The 18,851-nt window shown below is 44.0% G+C and overlaps 1 protein-coding gene across 1 annotated transcript in view; it reads right to left on the bottom strand.

The window, feature by feature from the left end:
- Window positions 1-18,851, bottom strand: part of MYBBP1A (MYB binding protein 1a) — a 79,238-nt gene that overhangs the window by 14,713 nt on the left and 45,674 nt on the right. Inside the window, exons 20-25 of the mRNA XM_040424841.1 lie at window positions 10,473-10,607; window positions 10,244-10,340; window positions 7,635-7,766; window positions 6,793-6,861; window positions 5,753-5,866; window positions 2,998-3,099 (exon numbers count right to left, since the gene is read on the bottom strand). Coding sequence (XP_040280775.1) covers window positions 2,998-3,099; window positions 5,753-5,866; window positions 6,793-6,861; window positions 7,635-7,766; window positions 10,244-10,340; window positions 10,473-10,607 — 649 coding nt within the window. The remainder of the gene's footprint in view (window positions 1-2,997; window positions 3,100-5,752; window positions 5,867-6,792; window positions 6,862-7,634; window positions 7,767-10,243; window positions 10,341-10,472; window positions 10,608-18,851) is intronic.

Here is an 18,851-nt window from a genome sequence, read left to right as displayed (position 1 = left end):
CGTTTTTATTTTTATTTTTTTACGGTGGTCATCTGAGGGGTTAGATCATGTGATATTTTTATAGAGCCGGGCGATACGGACGCGGCGATACCTAATATGTATACTTTTTTTTATGTAAGTTTTACACAATGATTTCATTTTTGAAACAAAAAAAAAAATCATGTTTTAGTGTTTCCATAGTCTAAGAGCCATAGTTTTTTCAGTTTTTGGGCGATTATCTTGGGTAGGGTATGATTTTTGCGGGATGAGATGACGGTTTGATTGTTACAATTTTGGCGTACATGCGACTTTTTTGATCACTTTTATTACCTTTTTTGGGAAGTAAGGCGGGCAAAATTTCAATTTCATCATAGTTTTTTTTTTTTTTTTTTTATGGCGTTCACCGTTCGGGTAAAGTAACATGACCGTTTTATAGATCAGGTCGTTACGGACGCGGCGATACCAAACATGTGTAGGGAATTTTATTTTTTTTCATTTTTTATCAGTGATAAATGTGTTTTTTGATTTTTACTTTTTTTTCACTTTTATTCACTTTTTTTGACCCAGACCCACTTGGTTCTTGAAGATCCAGTGGGTCTGATGTCTGTATAATACAGTACAGTACAATATATATTGTACTGCACTGTATTTTACTTACACTGAACAGATCTATGCCTTTTAGCACAGATCTGTTCAGCACCATGGACAGCAGGACGCCTGAGAGGCGTCCTGTTGCCATGGGAACCTTCCCCGTCTGCTCAGTTCTGGTCAGAACTTCGCAGACGGGGAAGGGTAAGGAGGGGATCTGTCGGGGGGCTGTCTGGGGGCTCTCTTCCTCCCCATCGGGGGGCTGCAAAGGCACAGCAGCCCCCCGATGGGAGAGGGAGGGAGCTCCCTGCGCTGTTAACCTTTTCCATACAGCGGTCCGTACGGGTTAAACGGCTGACATCGCATCGCAGATTTCAGCCGTTTATACCAGGGTGCCAGCAATGTGCTGGCACCCTGGTATACCCACTAGAAACCAACGATTATACAAGGGGAGGCGGGCGGGGGATCGCGATCCCGCCTGCCGCACCGCCCGCCTCCCGCACCCCTCCCCCTGCACCTCCCGCCACCATAAAATCATTCGGGGGTGCAGGGGGGTGTGAATAAAACGTTTTTTTAGGCATATAAAGTTTCTGATCCCCGCGGTCAGGGACCGCGGGGACCAGAAACTACAGAAATCGCAGCAAACCGCAGGTCTGAATTGACCTGCGGTTTGCCGCGATCGCCGACATGGGGGGGTCACGGGACCCCCCCGCGCATTTAGCCTAGGTGCCTGCTCAATGATTTGAGCAGGCACCGGGTTCCGATCACTGCCAGCCGCACGGCAGTGATCGAAAATACACAGGGCGTACATGTACGCCCTGTGTCCTTAAGTACCAGGGCACAAGGGCGTACCTGTACGCCCTATGTCCTTAAGAGGTTAAAGGGGTATTCCAGTAAGAAAAGAAACTATTTGGCATGGCCATCAAATGGTAGCCTATACTCACCGTGCTGATTCAACAGCGCATGGGTCTCTGCTGCGCTCCACTTCCTGCTCCAATCTCAACATGGCAGGAAATGGCTGGGATTGGAGCTCAGCCAATCACTGGTTGCAGCCATGACCCACCTCATTCAGCTGAGGAACATGCCCAGCAATATCCTGCAATGTCAAGGATATAAGCAGGCAGAGGAGCACAGAGGGGACCTGGGAAACATCTGAATGGCACAGGAACTGGCGAGGAGAGTATAAGGTAGTGTTTTTTTCTTTTTTTTCTTCCTTCAACCATTTTATGGTCATCACATATTTCCCCTTCTTCTGGAATACCCCATTAAAGGGACTATCACTTACTACTGTGCAATAATTAAGGCATTTGAAATGAACTATTGTTTAATATACACGCAATAATAATATTGTACTTATTTTTATTTTTTACTACATTTTGCTATTTGGTAGCGCCCCCTGCTGTTTAACCTTCTGGTCCACCTTCTCCTGCATTCAGTGGTGGACTGACATGCTCAGTAGCTTTCCTGCTCCCTTCTCCCTCTCATAGTGAAGCAGTCCAGACTCTTTCCACTCATTCATCCTTACTTGTAAATTCCTAGAAATATATAGCCATCTATCTCTAGACAGTAGAGAAGGAATTTGAATTACATAACATATGTATCTCTGGGGCTATATGTCAGGGGTTATTATCTATGTAGGGGAAAAAGTGGTTACAAAATTGCAGTGCGTCCTAGGAGATGCAGACACTTGACTGCCTCACATGTGCTGCTGTCCACCCACAGAAAAGGAAGAAAGTCCTCCAGATAAGCAGATGAGTATTACATCTGTGAGATAACCTCCTTTATGGAACTGTGACTACAGAGACTGCCAACACCAGAGATGTCATCTAAAAGCATTTCTTTACTATTCTGTCTAATAATTAATATGAAATGTTAGTTAATTTAGCGTAAGATGGGCTCAGGAGCCTAAAGTGCAGACAACCTGTGCCTAAACATATTGTTCCTAACAGATCAGTCAGAAATCAGCAGAACGATACGGACAGTCGGCATATATTCCCTTGAGCCTAGTTCCATGCATGCTGCAGGGGGTTGTTTCTGCCGCATGTGAACTTGCCCTTACTGCCTAGCCAATACAAATAATAGTACCCGTTAAAAATTCACCATTGCATATCTCCTCACAATGTACAATGTCAGAAGATATACCACTGGTCGGATTATGTAACCTAGGTCCATCAGTGATTGCTACAATGAAGATGCCATGCCGACTTCAACTTTTAGCTCAGAGATTTTAGGATCAGATATTAGAAAAAATGGGATATATGGAGAGCTAAAAGCAAAAGGTGCATAACAGCATACAGAGGTGAAAGTGCACATATGGAGAGAATGTTGTCACAACAATCAGAATACACATTATTTAAAACGAAGGGAAGACCAGGTCCCTACAGAAGTGGCACTGTGGGCTCTGTTATTTAGTCTCCATTTCATACATACCTGTTGAGTTATTATTTTCATAAGGAAATTCAGCAGCTCAAAACATTTTATCAGTTTCTCTTGGTCGACTTTCACTTTAATCTCATCCACGGCAAGTAGTGTCTGCAGACAGAGGACACAGTCATTACAACATTAGACAAGAACGATATCGGAGCACCCATTAATGCCACACATGTTCTTAAAGAAAACCCATGTCCACCACTAAACCATCACCAGGTTGTTATGCTGTTGGAGAATAGCTTTCTAAAAATGCCCAATGGTCTATTTAAGAAACATGTATAAGAAAGTTTTAAAAACAGTGTGCGTTGTATGTAAATTCCCTGAAGAGTCATGAGGCAGTCCCGTTATCCTGAGGAGTCAAGCAGCCCTTGCTTAGTTGACGTCTCACAGGCCTGGATAGGTTATACAAGTCATTTCCGGGGGAATTCAATGTAAACTGGCCTCAGCTTCATCTGTGCTAAGCAGGATTCTTGTTAATGCCCCCAAATGATTTCACGGTTACCCAATAAGACTACGTTCATACATTGCAGAGTTGGCAGATTTTTAGAAAATCCCTTCTACATGCTATGGAAAAGAACTGAGTGAATTTCAGAATATACTGCAGACTTATACATTGGTGGCAGATAGCATCTGAATCCACGTGCACATAAAATGCATTAACACTCAGATTGTAAGCTCTTGCGAGCAGGGCCCTCATTCCTCTTGTTGTAGTAATCGCCTTGTCTGTTGCTATGTTATTTATGACTGTTTGTACATGAACCCCTGAATTGTAAGACGATGAGGAATATGTTGGCGCTTTATAAATAAAGATTATTATTATTAACACAGATAGCGATTTACAATGTGGATATCAGACCTGGCATAATTTTACCCTGAGGGCACACCTAAACCAATAGATAAAAGTAAAAAAAAAAAAAGTTATAGATTATAGCTATTGTGGAAAACAGGTGTAGGATCTGCTAAAAAAACTAGTCCCTGGTGAGACCATGTAGCCCACAAAGGACACCATTGTAAAGGTCCGGAAGACTGTTCTCAGCATAGTAGATATCGTCTCTAAATTAGTATTTAGCGCTTTCTAATGAGTTACCACCTCCCGGCTAAGAATGTGCTCTGATTCAGTGAAGGAAATCCCTTCTGCATTCCAGTATGACACCTGTGAGCTTAGCAGACAACACTTCTTGGAGCGAGCACGTAAGTATCAAACCAAAAGGGAAGCACTTGTCCTGAGTCACAGAATACTGTACTGCATAAGAATCTTAATCTAATGCCATGAGAGCAGACATACGTAAAGACTAGGCAACTTAAAGTGTACCTGTCATTTCAGTTTATTTTTTTTATAGTGTAGGGACAAGGATGTTAAACATTTATGGAATATACTTTTTTAGGGAAATGTGTTTCTTTTTACTAGAAAATAGGGTGTAAAGAGTTTTCTTATCTTCACTCAAAATTTTCATTACTAAGGAAAGTCCATCTTCAGTGTTCTACTGAGCGCTGAAGACGACTATGTGTATATACTGAGGCAGGCTTCCAGCCTACCTCTTATCTCACTGACCCTGCCTCCCACATGAGACCTTACTATCAATGCCGTGTCCCAACTCTAACCCACTGGCAGCTCTGTACACTTTTCTATTAGTTACTGAGCACAAGAAAGAGAGTGGGGATCGGGACTGCCCTGCACTTAGCACTGACAGTAAGTATACAGTAACATAGCACACTTACTGTCAGTGCAGAACACTCCAGCTTGCCCCTCTTCCTGTCTTTCCCATCTCTGCCCTCAACAACTAAGAGAGACCTGTACAGATCTGCCAGCTGTTAGCGCTGGCAACAGGCCACGTAGGAAGGGACACAACAGGGGGGCTGGGGCAGTAAGATAAGAGGTAGGCTGGAAGCCTGCCTCAGTATATACACATAGTCGTCTTCAGCGCTCAGTAGAACACTGAAGATGGGCTGTCCTTAGCAATGCTCATTTAGAGTGAAGATACTGTTTTCTAGTTAAAAAATAAAAAGAAACACATTTCCCTAATAAAATACATTATATAATGTGTAATCTACCTGATCCTACGCCATTTAAAAAATAAACCAAAGTGACGGGTACACTTTAAAGGGAACCTGTCATCAACTTTATACTGCCCTCACTGATGGAAGCATAAAGTAGTGACAGATAAGCTGATTTCATGGGCTAGAAGTAAATGGTTTTCAAGAACCAGCTATATAATCATAGCAGCCCGAGCCTGGAAGAGTCCTGGCTGTCTGAGAAGAGTCATGGTTATTCATGATCTGCTTCTTCCACCCATCTGCTGATGATTGGCAGTTTTCTCCTTAGGATTTCTCTCTATGAGAGAAAACTGGCAATTATGAGTACGTGTACGCAGGAGCTCAAGAATAACCATAACTCTTCTGAGGCAGCTATGACTGTAAAGCTGGCAGTGCAATCTCCAGTACTACCCATCTTTCCCAGATGAGATAAGTTTTTGATTACTAAAAAAAATGCATAAAAAAAAAACAAAAAAACAACATGTCCACTCTCCATACGGACACTGAGCCAGCAAGGGCTACTGGAAGAGGTGAACTCAAAAATTACAATACTGGGAATGCAACTGTGAATGAAAACTATAAAATACTGTAAACCAGGATCAGGAAAGAACAACTGATGCAATCCATTTTACAAAGTCGACCGTTCATGTAGGTTATATCTATATGTAAACTGGTGTTCGTAGGTGAACATTAAATAATATATTTATAAAAACCGACTTACCTCTGTAACCTGAGTCACTCCCTCTTTGATGAGATCGTGCCACTCTGAAGGAGACAGGGTCTGCTTTAGATTGGGGTTCTGCAGGGCTTTCAGAAGAAGACCGCATGCTTGTGCCTATAGTTAAAAAGGTATGGTTATAGCTTCTGAAATTTGCCCCAAACAGATCAGCGGGGACACATCAGTACAGAACACAGGCAGCTGTATAAGCAAATTCAATTGAGATGAACCCCTCAGGACCAATTTGGCAAAGTTATCATCATTTTAACCACTACACCTTCTAAAAGTCATTAAAAGTTTTCCTCGTTATAACCATTCCACCATCGGTTTTTAGGTTTTGTATCAATTGCAATCACTATACTGTTATAATAAACACAATTGCATTATTCTGCTGGTCAGAACAATTACGTCTATGCCAGGTTTTTTTTCTTATGTTTTACTACTTTTCAAACTTTTTTTTTTTTATTTTACTTAAAATCGTATTGCCAAATTCTGACACCTATTACTTTTTTTTAAGCTTTCTGTCAATGGGGCTGTGTGAGGGCTTATTTATTTGCAGGGTGAGCTGGAGTTTTTATAAAAGTAAAATTTCGATATTTTTTTTTAGTTCTAGCTTCTTAGGAGGCGAGGTGACCCAAAAAACAGCAATTCTGGAATTGGAATTTTTTTGGCAATCCCATTGCAAGATAAATAATATGATATCTTAATATTTTGAACATTTTTGGCCACTGCAATACCAATTATGATTAAATATATATATATCCACGTTGCTGCTACTGTATATGCTCCACAGCGAATCCACCCCATGTGGAGCCTTAAACATTTTCCATATACAGGTCCTTTTTACACACTTCTTCTAGTAGGTCACTTTAAGACAGGGTTTTAATGGTTTATTCTGCAGCTTTATTTAATTAAAAAAAAAAAAAAAAGCCAGAAAAGATGCTTTTAGGCCACTAAATGGTCTTGACCTCCAGGTCGGACGATTTTAAGAATGCATTACTATATCGGACATGAGGGAAATTTTCCCTAAAAATTTTGCTTACCTGTTGATGCTGCCGAGCACCGTCTTTAACAGACTTCATAATGATGGCCAAGAGCGACTTGCAAATAAACTGTGATGTAACAGACCAGAAAAACAAGAGAGTCGTAAACCTCATCGTCAAGGAAAAGGTTTTACAGTATTAAATGCCAGCAAATGTCTTGACACTGTGGAACTGATTCTTGCGGTATAAAAAGAAGTCGCAAATTATGGCGCATGCAATATGTCTGCCATAACGTGTGACTTTTTGAGCTTCGACACTTTTTAAATGTGCAGAGAAAAAGGGTATGGCTTAGTTGAAGGTGCAGGGCCAGCCACAACCCACTAGATTTTCTATAATTTACACCAGAAACTGGCTCACGATTTAGTTTAAATGTACACCAGCTAATAGCTGCATCAGATTTGAAGCTCTGGTGCTCAGAAAATCCAGCACATCTTCAAAAGGCCAGTCTTAGTAAATCTGCGTCTGTTATGTGAACCTCTGTGATCTACTACTGAATACTTACTATTACACACACTGTTGGGAAGTCCATAGAGGATGCATAAGGAGGTCATAGAAGAAGGTCCCACACTTGGGAACCCTTTCTATGCTCCAGGGTAAAGCACCCCAAGTATTAGCGGCTCGGATGGACCTGGCCAGACCATGTACTACAAGGCTGGCTATTCATGTGAATGCCCACTATGTAATACTGTAGAAGCTGGCCACAACCTCCATGGCAAGCTCAGCAATTCCTGGGCCAGCGTCATTACAAGAAGGGATCATCATGGTAAAACAAACAGTTTAATAAATTAATTGAAGTGATTGAAGATAGGCATAAGAAATCATAAAAATCTGAAAGTACTGACGGGAAACCGATTGAAGAGGTCCAGAAACATTGCTGAAGTCAGAGGGCTATTTCTCTTGGTCATGAATCCCTGCAATGCTTCCTGATAGAGGGGGGTGACTCTCTGAAGATCCAGGCGGCCCAGACAGCCAGCCTGGAGAAAAGACAGAAAAATGAGAATATTAAGGCATGTGATACTAATAGAGAGCTTTAGTCACATTTCATTAGGCTTATAAAGCAGAGCTTTTGTGGCGAGTATCCTTTTTCTGAATGCAGACCAGAATAGTGCAATGTGATTGATGAGCCTTTAAATGATTCCCTTATGCCAGACCTTCATTAATAAGTCATTATCAAATGAAGACGGCTTAAAGAAACACCATCACCAAAAATAAAAATGACAACTACTGTGTAGGTAAGGATAAAGGGGCACTACTACTGCCGCTATCAGCAGACAGATTTCAGGCTTACAGGGAACCTGTCATCAACTTTATGTTGCCCATACTAATGGCAGAATAAAGTAGAGACAGGTGAGTTGATTTCAGCGGTCTGTCATTCATAAGTTAAAAGTTAGTGGTTGCCGAGAACCAACATCACAATCATTGCAGACTGGGCCTGGAGAAGAGTCCCGGCCACCTGAGAACAGTCCTGGTTACTCATGAAGTCCTGCTCTCCTGCCCACCTGCTGATGGCTGACAGGCTTCTACCTAGTTTTCTCCCTTTCTCTCTAGGAGAGAACTGACAATCATCAGCAGGCGGGCGGGAGATTATAATAACCAGGACTCTTCTCAGGTAGATGTGACTCTTTTCCAGGCCTAGGATGCAATGATTATGATGCTGGTTCTCAGCAACCACTTACTTTTAGCTGATGTGTGACACAGCGCTGATATCAGCATTTCTGTCACTATTTTATGCTGCTCTCAGTGAGGTCGGCATAACGTTGATGACAGGTTCCCTTGAAGAGTTAGGAAAGACCATCTCCACGATTAACATTTCCATGAATACAGATGTGATTCTCTTACATATATAAAATTGAATTTCTGTTGTCTGCCTGTCTGATCCTTATGCATGGCCAAATGACTGGACCAATCTGTACCAAATTTTGCATGTAAGTTAATCAGGTGCATAGAAAGGGTTTGACTGGGTTTCAGCTCTCTATTGTTCATAACATGATTATGGCACCATCATATGACCTATATTAGCTTAAAGGGGTATTGCGGTAAAGTAACTTCATTTTTGAAAAAACTGCATTAAGGCTGCAAGCTGTGACCCAACCAGGACCCACACCTATACATATAACCAGAGCTTCAATCTACCTTGCAATCCATTTGTCTAGCTCCTGTGTGAGCCTGCAACACACTGAGAGCATCATGGCGCCTGATCTTCCCTCACAAAACTACAATCCCCACAATCCCTAGCTTTCCTGCTGTGAGTGTTTAGTGATTGGCTGCCTGATATACGGTCCGGCCACGCCCCCTCTACTCAGTAATCACCAGCACACTTGCACTCCCTTTGTCTCACAAGACATTTAGCTAGAGAACTGATAGCAACACACTGAGCATGCTCGACCTAACAAAGGCTGAGAACTACAGGTCGATGCCATGGTAATTTATGAGGAAACACAGTGCGTAGCAGAGGAAGAAAACTACTTTTATAACTACGGAACGGTAAATATGTGACATTTATATTATATTAGGTAATTAGTCAAAAACATAGTTAGGATCCATTCACACGTCCGCAATTTCGTTCCGCAAATTGGACCCATTCATTTCTATGCGGCAGCACGATGTGCTGCCCGGATCCGGAATTGCGGATCCGCACTTGCGATCCCGAAAAATATAGAACAATTGCGGACAAGAATAGGCATTTTCTATTCAGTGCCGGCGATGTGCGGTCCGCAAAATGCGGAACGCACATCGCCGATGTCTGTGTTTTGCGGATCCACACACACGGACGTGTGAATGGACCCTTATAAGTTACAAAGTTATATTTATGGTAACCGGAATACCCCTTTAATTCATTTCCTGACACATGGTCACATGACCCTTATCGGCCAATAGAAACTCGCAGGTCCTTCAGTCTTGACATACACAGTTTTACACCAGGTTTCCATAACAACCCAGCCATTTTTTTTCTTCACCGTTAGTGGTTTTGGTCCACAACCGATCCATATTTCTCATGGATCGGATCCATGTTTTGCGGACGGCAAAAACGACAACGGCTGTGTGCATGAGGCCTTATAGGGACACTATGGAGGTCTCTGTGAATGTTCCTGTTATTGGAGTTCACTGTTGGGTCACTATGGATGTCACTGTTATGGGGGTACTGTGGAGATCACTGTTAAAGGGCACTATTAATGTCTCTGTTATGGGTCACTGTGGATATCACTGTTATTGAAGTTCACCGTTATGGGGGCACTATGGATGTCACTGTTTTGCCCCACTGTGGATGTCACTGTTATGAGGGCACTGTGGATATCTTTTCACCATACACAAATAAACAATATATACGAAATAGATGCATGCAAAAAACAGGGTAATTCTGCTAGTACTTTATAGACTGTGAATTTTTGATTTAGTGGTCTTGGCACAGTCACATACTCCACTTCTTTGCATGAAGACCCTAGTCATGTACCTGTGCCGAGGAGTTTGCTTTCTTGCCCTTGTTTTCGGCCACCGCTGGCTGCTCAGTATTACCGCCCTTCAGTACCTTGAATAGGTACAGTGATGCACTGTTAAAGAAAACAAGCGATCTTTTAATTTGGACTGAAGTATACTACGGACCAGTCACAGGCTGCACTCCACCATCCACACACCTCCCCTAATGGTGGCAGCATTCTACCGGCAAATTGTGAATCACTCACCTGAAACAATACAAGGCTACAGAAGAATCGCTTTGCTTGCTGGCTCTTTTTAGCAGTCGTTCCATCATATCATGCAATTCTTCCTTGAGCGCTGACACATCTTTACAGTACCGCTTGCTCTTACACAAACTGTTCCTATGGTGGCAGGAAAGACGGGGCAATTATCAGACTGAGCAGTGAGAAAAAAAACATTATTTCAAATCAAATCTACTAGGGATCGACCGATTATCGGTTTGGCCGATATTATCGGCCGATATTGAGGATTTTGAACGTTATCGGTATCGGCATCTATTTTGCCGATATACCGATAACATATTGGGAACACAGAACGCACTGCTCTCAGCGCTCTCTGTGTTCCCTCCGCAGCACAGGGGAGAAGGAAGCAGTGTCTCCTCCCCCTGTGCTGCTGCTGCCGCCAATGAGAGGAGAGAACATAAAAGAAGGGGAGGGGCTGTGGCCACCGCTCCACCAATGAAGATGAGTCTTTCATTAATTCATATACATGAGGCGGGAGCTGGCTGCAGAATCACATAGCCGGCTCCCGACCTCTATGAGCGGTAGCTGCGGTCCGCGGTAGTTAACCCCTCAGGTGCCGTGGATCGCAGCTACCGCTCATAGAGGTCGGGAGCCGGCTATGTGATTCTGCAGCCAGCTCCCGCCTCATGTATATGAATGATTGAGAGACTTATCTTATCATTGATGGCGCAGTGCGCCCCCCCCCCAAGCCCCCCAGTATTAATCATTGGTGGCGCAGTGCGCCCCCCACCCCAATCCCAATAGTATAAACATTGGTGGCGCAGTGCGCCCCCCACCCCAATAGTATAAACATTGGTGGCGCAGGGGCTGTCCAAGTTATATTTATTGATGACCTATCCTCAGAATAGGTCATCAAGATCAGATCGGCTGGGGTCCGACACCTGGCACCCCCGCCAGCGCTGCCTCCCCTTCATTGTTTACCTGCTCGCCGTTGCATCTGCAGTGGTCAGCAGGTGTAATTACACCCAAGCCGTCCCATTAATTTCAATGGTACGGATCGCTTCTATACACTTGTATAGGAGCGATCCATACCATTGAAATTAAATCGACAATTTGCAACGGCGGCAGGTAAACAATGAACAGGAGGCAGCGCTGGCACGGCGGGCCCCTTCTCTTCAAACAGCTGATCGGTGGGTGCAGGGTGTCGGACCCCAGCCGATCTGATCTTGATGACCTATCCTGAGGATAGGTCATCAATAAATATAACTTGGACAACCCCTTTAATTCATGTCAATGGGCCATGCAAGGAGAGCAGGTCACTGTGTCCAGTCATTGGCCGCAGAGGAGTCCAACCAGATGATACGCTGGATGCAGAGCGAGGCAACAGTGGCAGGGGAGTGAAGAAGCCAGAACCCAACAGCAGGGATCAGGTAAGTATGCTTCCCTCCACAGGTCTGGCCATGTGGGAGGGTCTGCCTGAAAGTCCCCCATAAATAAACAACCCCTTTGACACTGCAAAGTTAAAAGGATAAGAAAATTAGTAACACAAAACTGCACTTCATTTACCAAACTAATACAGCTTCATAAGTTAACCCTATGAATGACATGGCATACCAGATCTGAATAGCCAGCTTGGTTTTAAAGTTTGTGAAAATAATATTATAATTTTTTATAAAGTTGTCTAGTCTAGCTATGCCACCAAAGTCAGATACGTGTGGGTCTCGCCTCTGAGACCAACTCCTCTCTCCAGAATGGGCCCCCAAAGTGAAGGAGAGTGCACCGCACAAGCACAGCCACCTTCCACTCACTTCGATGGCAGTTCCGATTGTAGCCAAGCGCTGGCACAGCAATTTCTGGCACTGTCAGAGGTGATGCACATGCGGTGCACTCTCCATTCACTTTTATGGAAGTTCCAAAAATAGCCAAGCGAGCAATTATCGGAACTCCTACACAAGTGAATGGAGAACGCTCCACACATGCGCTCTCTTTCGCTTTGGGGGCTCCGTCCCAGAGGCGAGAGCCGCATCTATCAGACATTGGTGGCATATCACAATCAGATGACACAATCCCTTTAAAAATGCAATAGACGGATTACAATTTAAAGGAGTTTTCCAGTGCTTTGATGAGCTATCCTGTAGTGTGCCTGAACAGCACAGTTCTGTACACTTTATAGTGGCCGTGCCTGGGTACTGCAGATCTGCTCCTATTCAAGAAAATGGGAGTAGGAAACCTGGAACACCCCCTTAATACTATGTCCACACTGCATTTTTACTCTATATGTGGCTTGTACACTGGGAAAGCTCCTACCACATACACCAAATCTACCCATAGGGCCATACACATCCAACACATGTCAGTGTCCTCTTGGCATCTGCAGGGCATGTATACACCTGAATACTTTTTTTTTTTTTTTTTTTTTTAAAGAGGTTGGTCAATTTTTAATTACATTTTTCAAAATGTCATAAACAGTCATGAATGTCTGTATGGAATATACATGACTGTACATTTTGACAAATTAAATTAGAAACTGGCCAAGCCCTCTAACTGTATAGGAAGGAAAACTCAGTCTTCTGCACTTTCTGGAACAGGAAAGGTTTATTATTGTTGTTTATTACTGTTCGGGGGGAGTCTATAGGTGACATATGCTACTGTGTGCATATATAGCAGCAGGCATCAGAAGCTTCCACGGGAGGATTTTACTGAAAACACAGGAGGCCCAAATTTACTAATGAGAGTGCACAATATGGCACATCTAATCTTGGAGAAATCCTGTGCAACTAACTCACCAAAAGGTGTAGATTAAAGGATAACTGTCGTATTTTAATTTTTTTGGAGTATTGGATTATGGTGATTAACCACCTCAGCCCCCAGTGCTTAAACACCCTGAAAGACCAGGCCACTTTTTACACTTCTGACCTACACTACTTTCACCGTTTATTGCTCGGTCATGCAACTTACCACCCAAATGAATTTTACCTCCTTTTCTTCTCACTAATAGAGCTTTCATTTGGTGGTATTTCATTGCTGCTGACATTTTTACTTTTTTTGTTATTAATCGAAATTTAACGATTTTTTTGCAAAAAAATGACATTTTTCACTTTCAGTTGTAAAATTTTGCAAAAAAAACGACATCCATATAGAAATTTTGCTCTAAATTTATAGTTCTACATGTCTTTGATAAAAAAAAAATGTTTGGGTAGAAAAAAAATGGTTTGGGTAAAAGTTATAGCGTTTACAAACTATGGTACAAAAATGTGAATTTCCGCTTTTTGCAGCAGCTCTGACTTTCTGAGCACCTGTCATGTTTCCTGAGGTTCTACAATGCCCAGACAGTACAAACACCCCACAAATGACCCCATTTCTGAAAGTACACACCCTAAGGTATTCGCTGATGGGCATAGTGAGTTCATAGAACTTTTTATTTTTTGTCACAAGTTAGCGGAAAATGATGATTTTTTTTTTTTTTTTTTTTTTTCTTACAAAGTCTCATATTCCACTAACTTGTGACAAAAAAAAAAAAGTTCTATGAACTCACTATGCCCATCAGCGAATACCTTGGGGTCTCTTCTTTCCAAAATGGGGTCACTTGTGGGGTAGTTATACTGCCCTGGCATTCTAGGGGCCCAAATGTGTGGTAAGGAGTTTGAAATCAAATTCAGTAAAAAATGACCTGTGAAATCCGAAAGGTGCTCTTTGGAATATGGGCCCCTTTGCCCACCTAGGCTGCAAAAAAGTGTCACACATCTGGTATCCCCGTACTCAGGAGAAGTTGAGGAATGTGTTTTGGGGTGTCTTTTTACATATACCCATGCTGGGTGAGATAAATATCTTGGTCAAATGACAACTTTGTATAAAAAAATGGGAAAAGTTGTCTTTTGCCAAGATATTTCTCTCACCCAGCATGGGTATATATAAAATGACACCCCAAAACACATTCCCCACCTTCTCCTGAGTACGGAGATACCAGATGTGTGACACTTTTTTGCAGCCTAGGTGGGCAAAGGGGCCCATATTCCAAAGAGCACCTTTCGGATTTCACTTGTCATTTTTTACAGAATTTGATTTCAAACTCCTTACCACACATTTGGGCCCCTAGAATGCCAGGGCAGTATAACTACCCCACAAGTGACCCCATTTTGGAAAGAAGAGACCCCAAGGTATTCGCTGATGGGCATAGTGAGTTCATGGAAGTTTTTATTTTTTGTCACAAGTTAGTGGAATATGAGACTTTGTATAAAAAAAAAAAAAAAAAAAAAAAAAAATCAGCATTTTCCACTAACTTGTGACAAAAAATAAAAAATTCTAGGAACTCGCCATGCCCCTCACGGAATACCTTGGGGTGTCTTCTTTCCAAAATGGGGTCACTTGTGTGGTAGTTATACTGCCCTGGCATTTTCCAGGGGCCCTAATGTGTGTTAGGTAGGTAAATGACCTGTGAAATCCTAAAGGTGCTCTTTGGAATATGGGCCCCTTTGCCCACCTAGGCTGCAAAAAAGTGTCACACATGTGGTATCGCCGTATTCAGGAGAAGTTGGGGAATGTGTTTTGGGGTGTCATTTTACATATACCCTTGCTGGGTGAGAGAAATATCTTGGCAAAAGACAACTTTTCCCATTTTTTTATACAAAGTTGGCATTTGACCAAGATATTTCTCTCACCCAGCATGGGTATATGTAAAATGACACCCCAAAACACATTCCCCAACTTCTCCTGAGTACGGCGATACCACATGTGTGACACTTTTTTGCAGCCTAGATGCGCAAAGGGGCCCACATTCATTTTATGAGGGCATTTTTAGACATTTGGATACCAGACTTCTTCTCACGCTTTGGGGCCCCTAGAATGCCAGGGCAGTATAAATACCCCACATGTGACCCCATTTTGGAAAGAAGACACCCCAAGGTATTCAATGAGGGGCATGGCGAGTTCATAGAAATTTTTTTTTTTTGGCACAAGTTAGCGGAAATTGATATTTTTTATTTTTTTCTCACAAAGTCTCCCGTTCCGCTAACTTGGGACAAAAATTTCAATCTTTCATGGACTCAATATGCCCCTCACGGAATACCTGGGGGTGTCTTCTTTCCGAAATGGGGTCACATGTGGCGTATTTATACTGCCCTGGCATTCTAGGGGCCCTAAAGCGTGAGAAGAAGTCTGGAATATACATGTCTAAAAAATTTTACGCATTTGGATTCCGTGAGGGGTATGGTGAGTTCATGTGAGATTTTATTTTTTGACACAAGTTAGTGGAATATGAGACTTTGTAAGAAAAATAAATAAAAATTCCGCTAACTTGGGCCAAAAAAATGTCTGAATGGAGCCTTACAGAGGGGTGATCAATGACAGGGGGGTGATCAATGACAGGGGGGTGATCAGGGAGTCTATATGGGGTGATCACCACAGTCATTGATCATGCCCCTGTAAGGCTTCATTCAGACGTCCGGATGCGTTTTGCGGATCCGATCCATCTATCAGTGGATCCGTAAAAATCATGCGGACGTCTGAATGGAGCTTTACAGGGGGGTGATCAATGACAGGGGTGTAATCAATGACAGGGGGGTGATCAGGGAGTCTATATGGGGTGATCACCACAGTCATTGATCACGCCCCTGTAAGGCTTCATTCAGACGTCCGGATGCGTTTTGCGGATCCGATCCATCTATCAGTGGATCCGTAAAAATCATGCGGACGTCTGAATGGAGCTTTACAGGGGGGTGATCAATGACAGGGGTGTAATCAATGACAGGGGGGTGATCAGGGAGTCTATATGGGGTGATCACCACAGTCATTGATCACGCCCCTGTAAGGCTTCATTCAGACGTCCGGATGCGTTTTGCGGATCCGATCCATCTATCAGTGCATCCGTAAAAATCATGCGGACATCTGAATGGAGCTTTACAGGGGGGTAATCAATGACAGGGGGGTGATCAGGGAGTCTATATGGGGTGATCACCACAGTCATTGATCATGCCCCTGTAAGGCTTCATTCAGACGTCCGGATGCGTTTTGCGGATCCGATCCATCTATCAGTGGATCCGTAAAAATCATGCGGACGTCTGAATGGAGCTTTACAGGGGGGTGATCAATGACAGGGGTGTAATCAATGACAGGGGGGTGATCAGGGAGTCTATATGGGGTGATCACCACAGTCATTGATCACGCCCCTGTAAGGCTTCATTCAGACGTCCGGATGCGTTTTGCGGATCCGATCCATCTATCAGTGCATCCGTAAAAATCATGCGGACATCTGAATGGAGCTTTACAGGGGGGTGATCAATGACAGGGGGGTGATCAGGGAGTCTATATGGGGTGATAACCACAGTCATTGATCATGCCCCTGTAAGGCTTCATTCAGACGTCCGGATGCATTTTGCGGATCCGATCCATCTATCAGTGCATCCGTAAAAATCATGCGGACATCTGAATGGAGCTTTACAGGGGGTGATCAATGACAGGGGGGGGTGATCAATGACAGGGGGGTAATCAATGACAGGGGGGTGATCAGGGAGTCTATATGGGGTGATCACCACAGTCATTGATCACGCCCCTGTAAGGCTTCATTCAGACGCCCGTATGCGTTTTGCGGATCCGATCCATCCATCAGTGGATCCGTAAAAATCATGCGGACATCTGAATGGAGCTTTACAGGGGGTTGATCAATGACAGGGGTGTAATCAATGACAGGGGGGTGATCAGGGAGTCTATATGGGGTGATCAGGGGCTAATAAGGGGTTAATAAGTGACGGGGGGGGGGGTGTAGTGTAGTGTAGTGGTGCTTGGTGGGACTTTACTGAGCTACCTGTGTCCTCTGGTGGTCGATCCAAACAAAGGGGACCACCAGAGGACCAGGTAGCAGGTATATTAGACGCTGTTATCAAAACAGCGTCTAATATACCTGTTAGGGGTTAAAAAAAACACATCTCCAGCCTGCCAGCGAACGATCGCCGCTGGCAGGCTGGAGATCAACTCTCTTACCTTCCGTTCCTGTGAGCGCGCGCGCCTGTGTGCGCGCGTTCACAGGAAATCTCGCGTCTCGCGAGAGGACGCACCGGCGCGTCCACCCAGAAGAGCAGGGCCGCCGCAAAGACGCAATCCTGCGTACGGCGGTCCTGAGGTGGTTAATATCACCTTGGTGGCCATATTTAAACTTTTCACTGTTTATTCAATTACCCCTTAATTCCACATTTTTGTTCCCTATACTGCCTACTTTTACCTGTGCTAAAAATAGGGTTGCTAGGCATGGTCCCACGCAGCGTGCAAGGTCAGATTACTGACAGCCAGGGACTGTAAGTAAATGATTAAAGCCAGGTCCTCCCCAGCAGCTGATAACAGTGCCTGGGCTGTGTGCACTTCTCCCTGTCCCTGCGCTTGGCAGACGCTCCCTCACTCAGCAGAGCTGGAGAATGCAGAGTTGGAGCAGCGCAGACCAGGGAAGGGAGATCTGCCATCTGCTCAGTGTATAAATGAAAGTAACATGTGGTAAGAGGACCCCTTTGTGCTGCAGGAGATTAACCCTTTAGGGGGGAGGGCTCTGGTTACTGACACTTTTGGGGGGCTATTGTTACTGGCTAGTGAGGGCAGGTGGGATTAGCCTCAGGGTGAGGGCAGTGGCGGCCATCTTAACTGAATAGTGAAATTGCAGTTTTATGCAGACTGGTTGCTAAGGACTGAATCTTATTAAATATGGGGTAAGTCAGTCTAATAGTAACTGATTCTGGAATATCATGTTATTAGTAACTACATATATGAAAATTGAAATTAGGGTCTAAATGTGACAGTTATCCTTTAAAGGGGTTATCCCATCTTAGACAATGGGGGCATATCGCTAGGATATGCCCCCATTGTCTGATAGGTGCGGGTCCCACCTCTGGGACCCTCAACGACAAGGAGAACGGAGCTGGGGAGAGTTGTGGCTGGGGTCCGTCCACCACTAGGCCCGCTCCCCGCCTCTCCCATTGAAGTGAGAGGGAGCGCACCGCACATGCGTGGCCACCACTCCCATTCATTTTCGGCGGCTCCATAGAAATGAATGGAGGGTGGCTGCGCATGCGCAGTGCGCCCTCCTCAAGTTTCTCCTCTCCGTTCTCCTTGTAGGTGCAGGTCCCAGAGGTAGTACCCGCACCTATCAGACAATGGGGGCATATCCTAGCGATATGCCCCCATTGTCTCAGATGGGATAACCCCTTTAACTGAAAAGGGTCACGACTTTGCAGGAAAGGGGCATGTCCTAAAATGTGACATTTTGGGTCAAAATTGTGCCACAATTTAAGCCAACTCTATCTAAGCCAACCAAGAGTTGGTATAAGGTCAAACAAAAGTGTCTAGCCCTGCACCACAGTTATCATCCAGCCTGACCCACAGCGATGAACCAGGTCCCGACAGCCAGTTTAAAACGTACACCAT

The sequence above is a fragment of the Bufo bufo genome, chromosome 3 (genome assembly GCF_905171765.1).
Source record: "Bufo bufo chromosome 3, aBufBuf1.1, whole genome shotgun sequence".
Classification (NCBI taxonomy): domain Eukaryota; kingdom Metazoa; phylum Chordata; class Amphibia; order Anura; family Bufonidae; genus Bufo; species Bufo bufo.
Note: the sequence above shows the minus strand (reverse complement) of the source record. Positions and strands in the feature narration are given on the sequence as shown.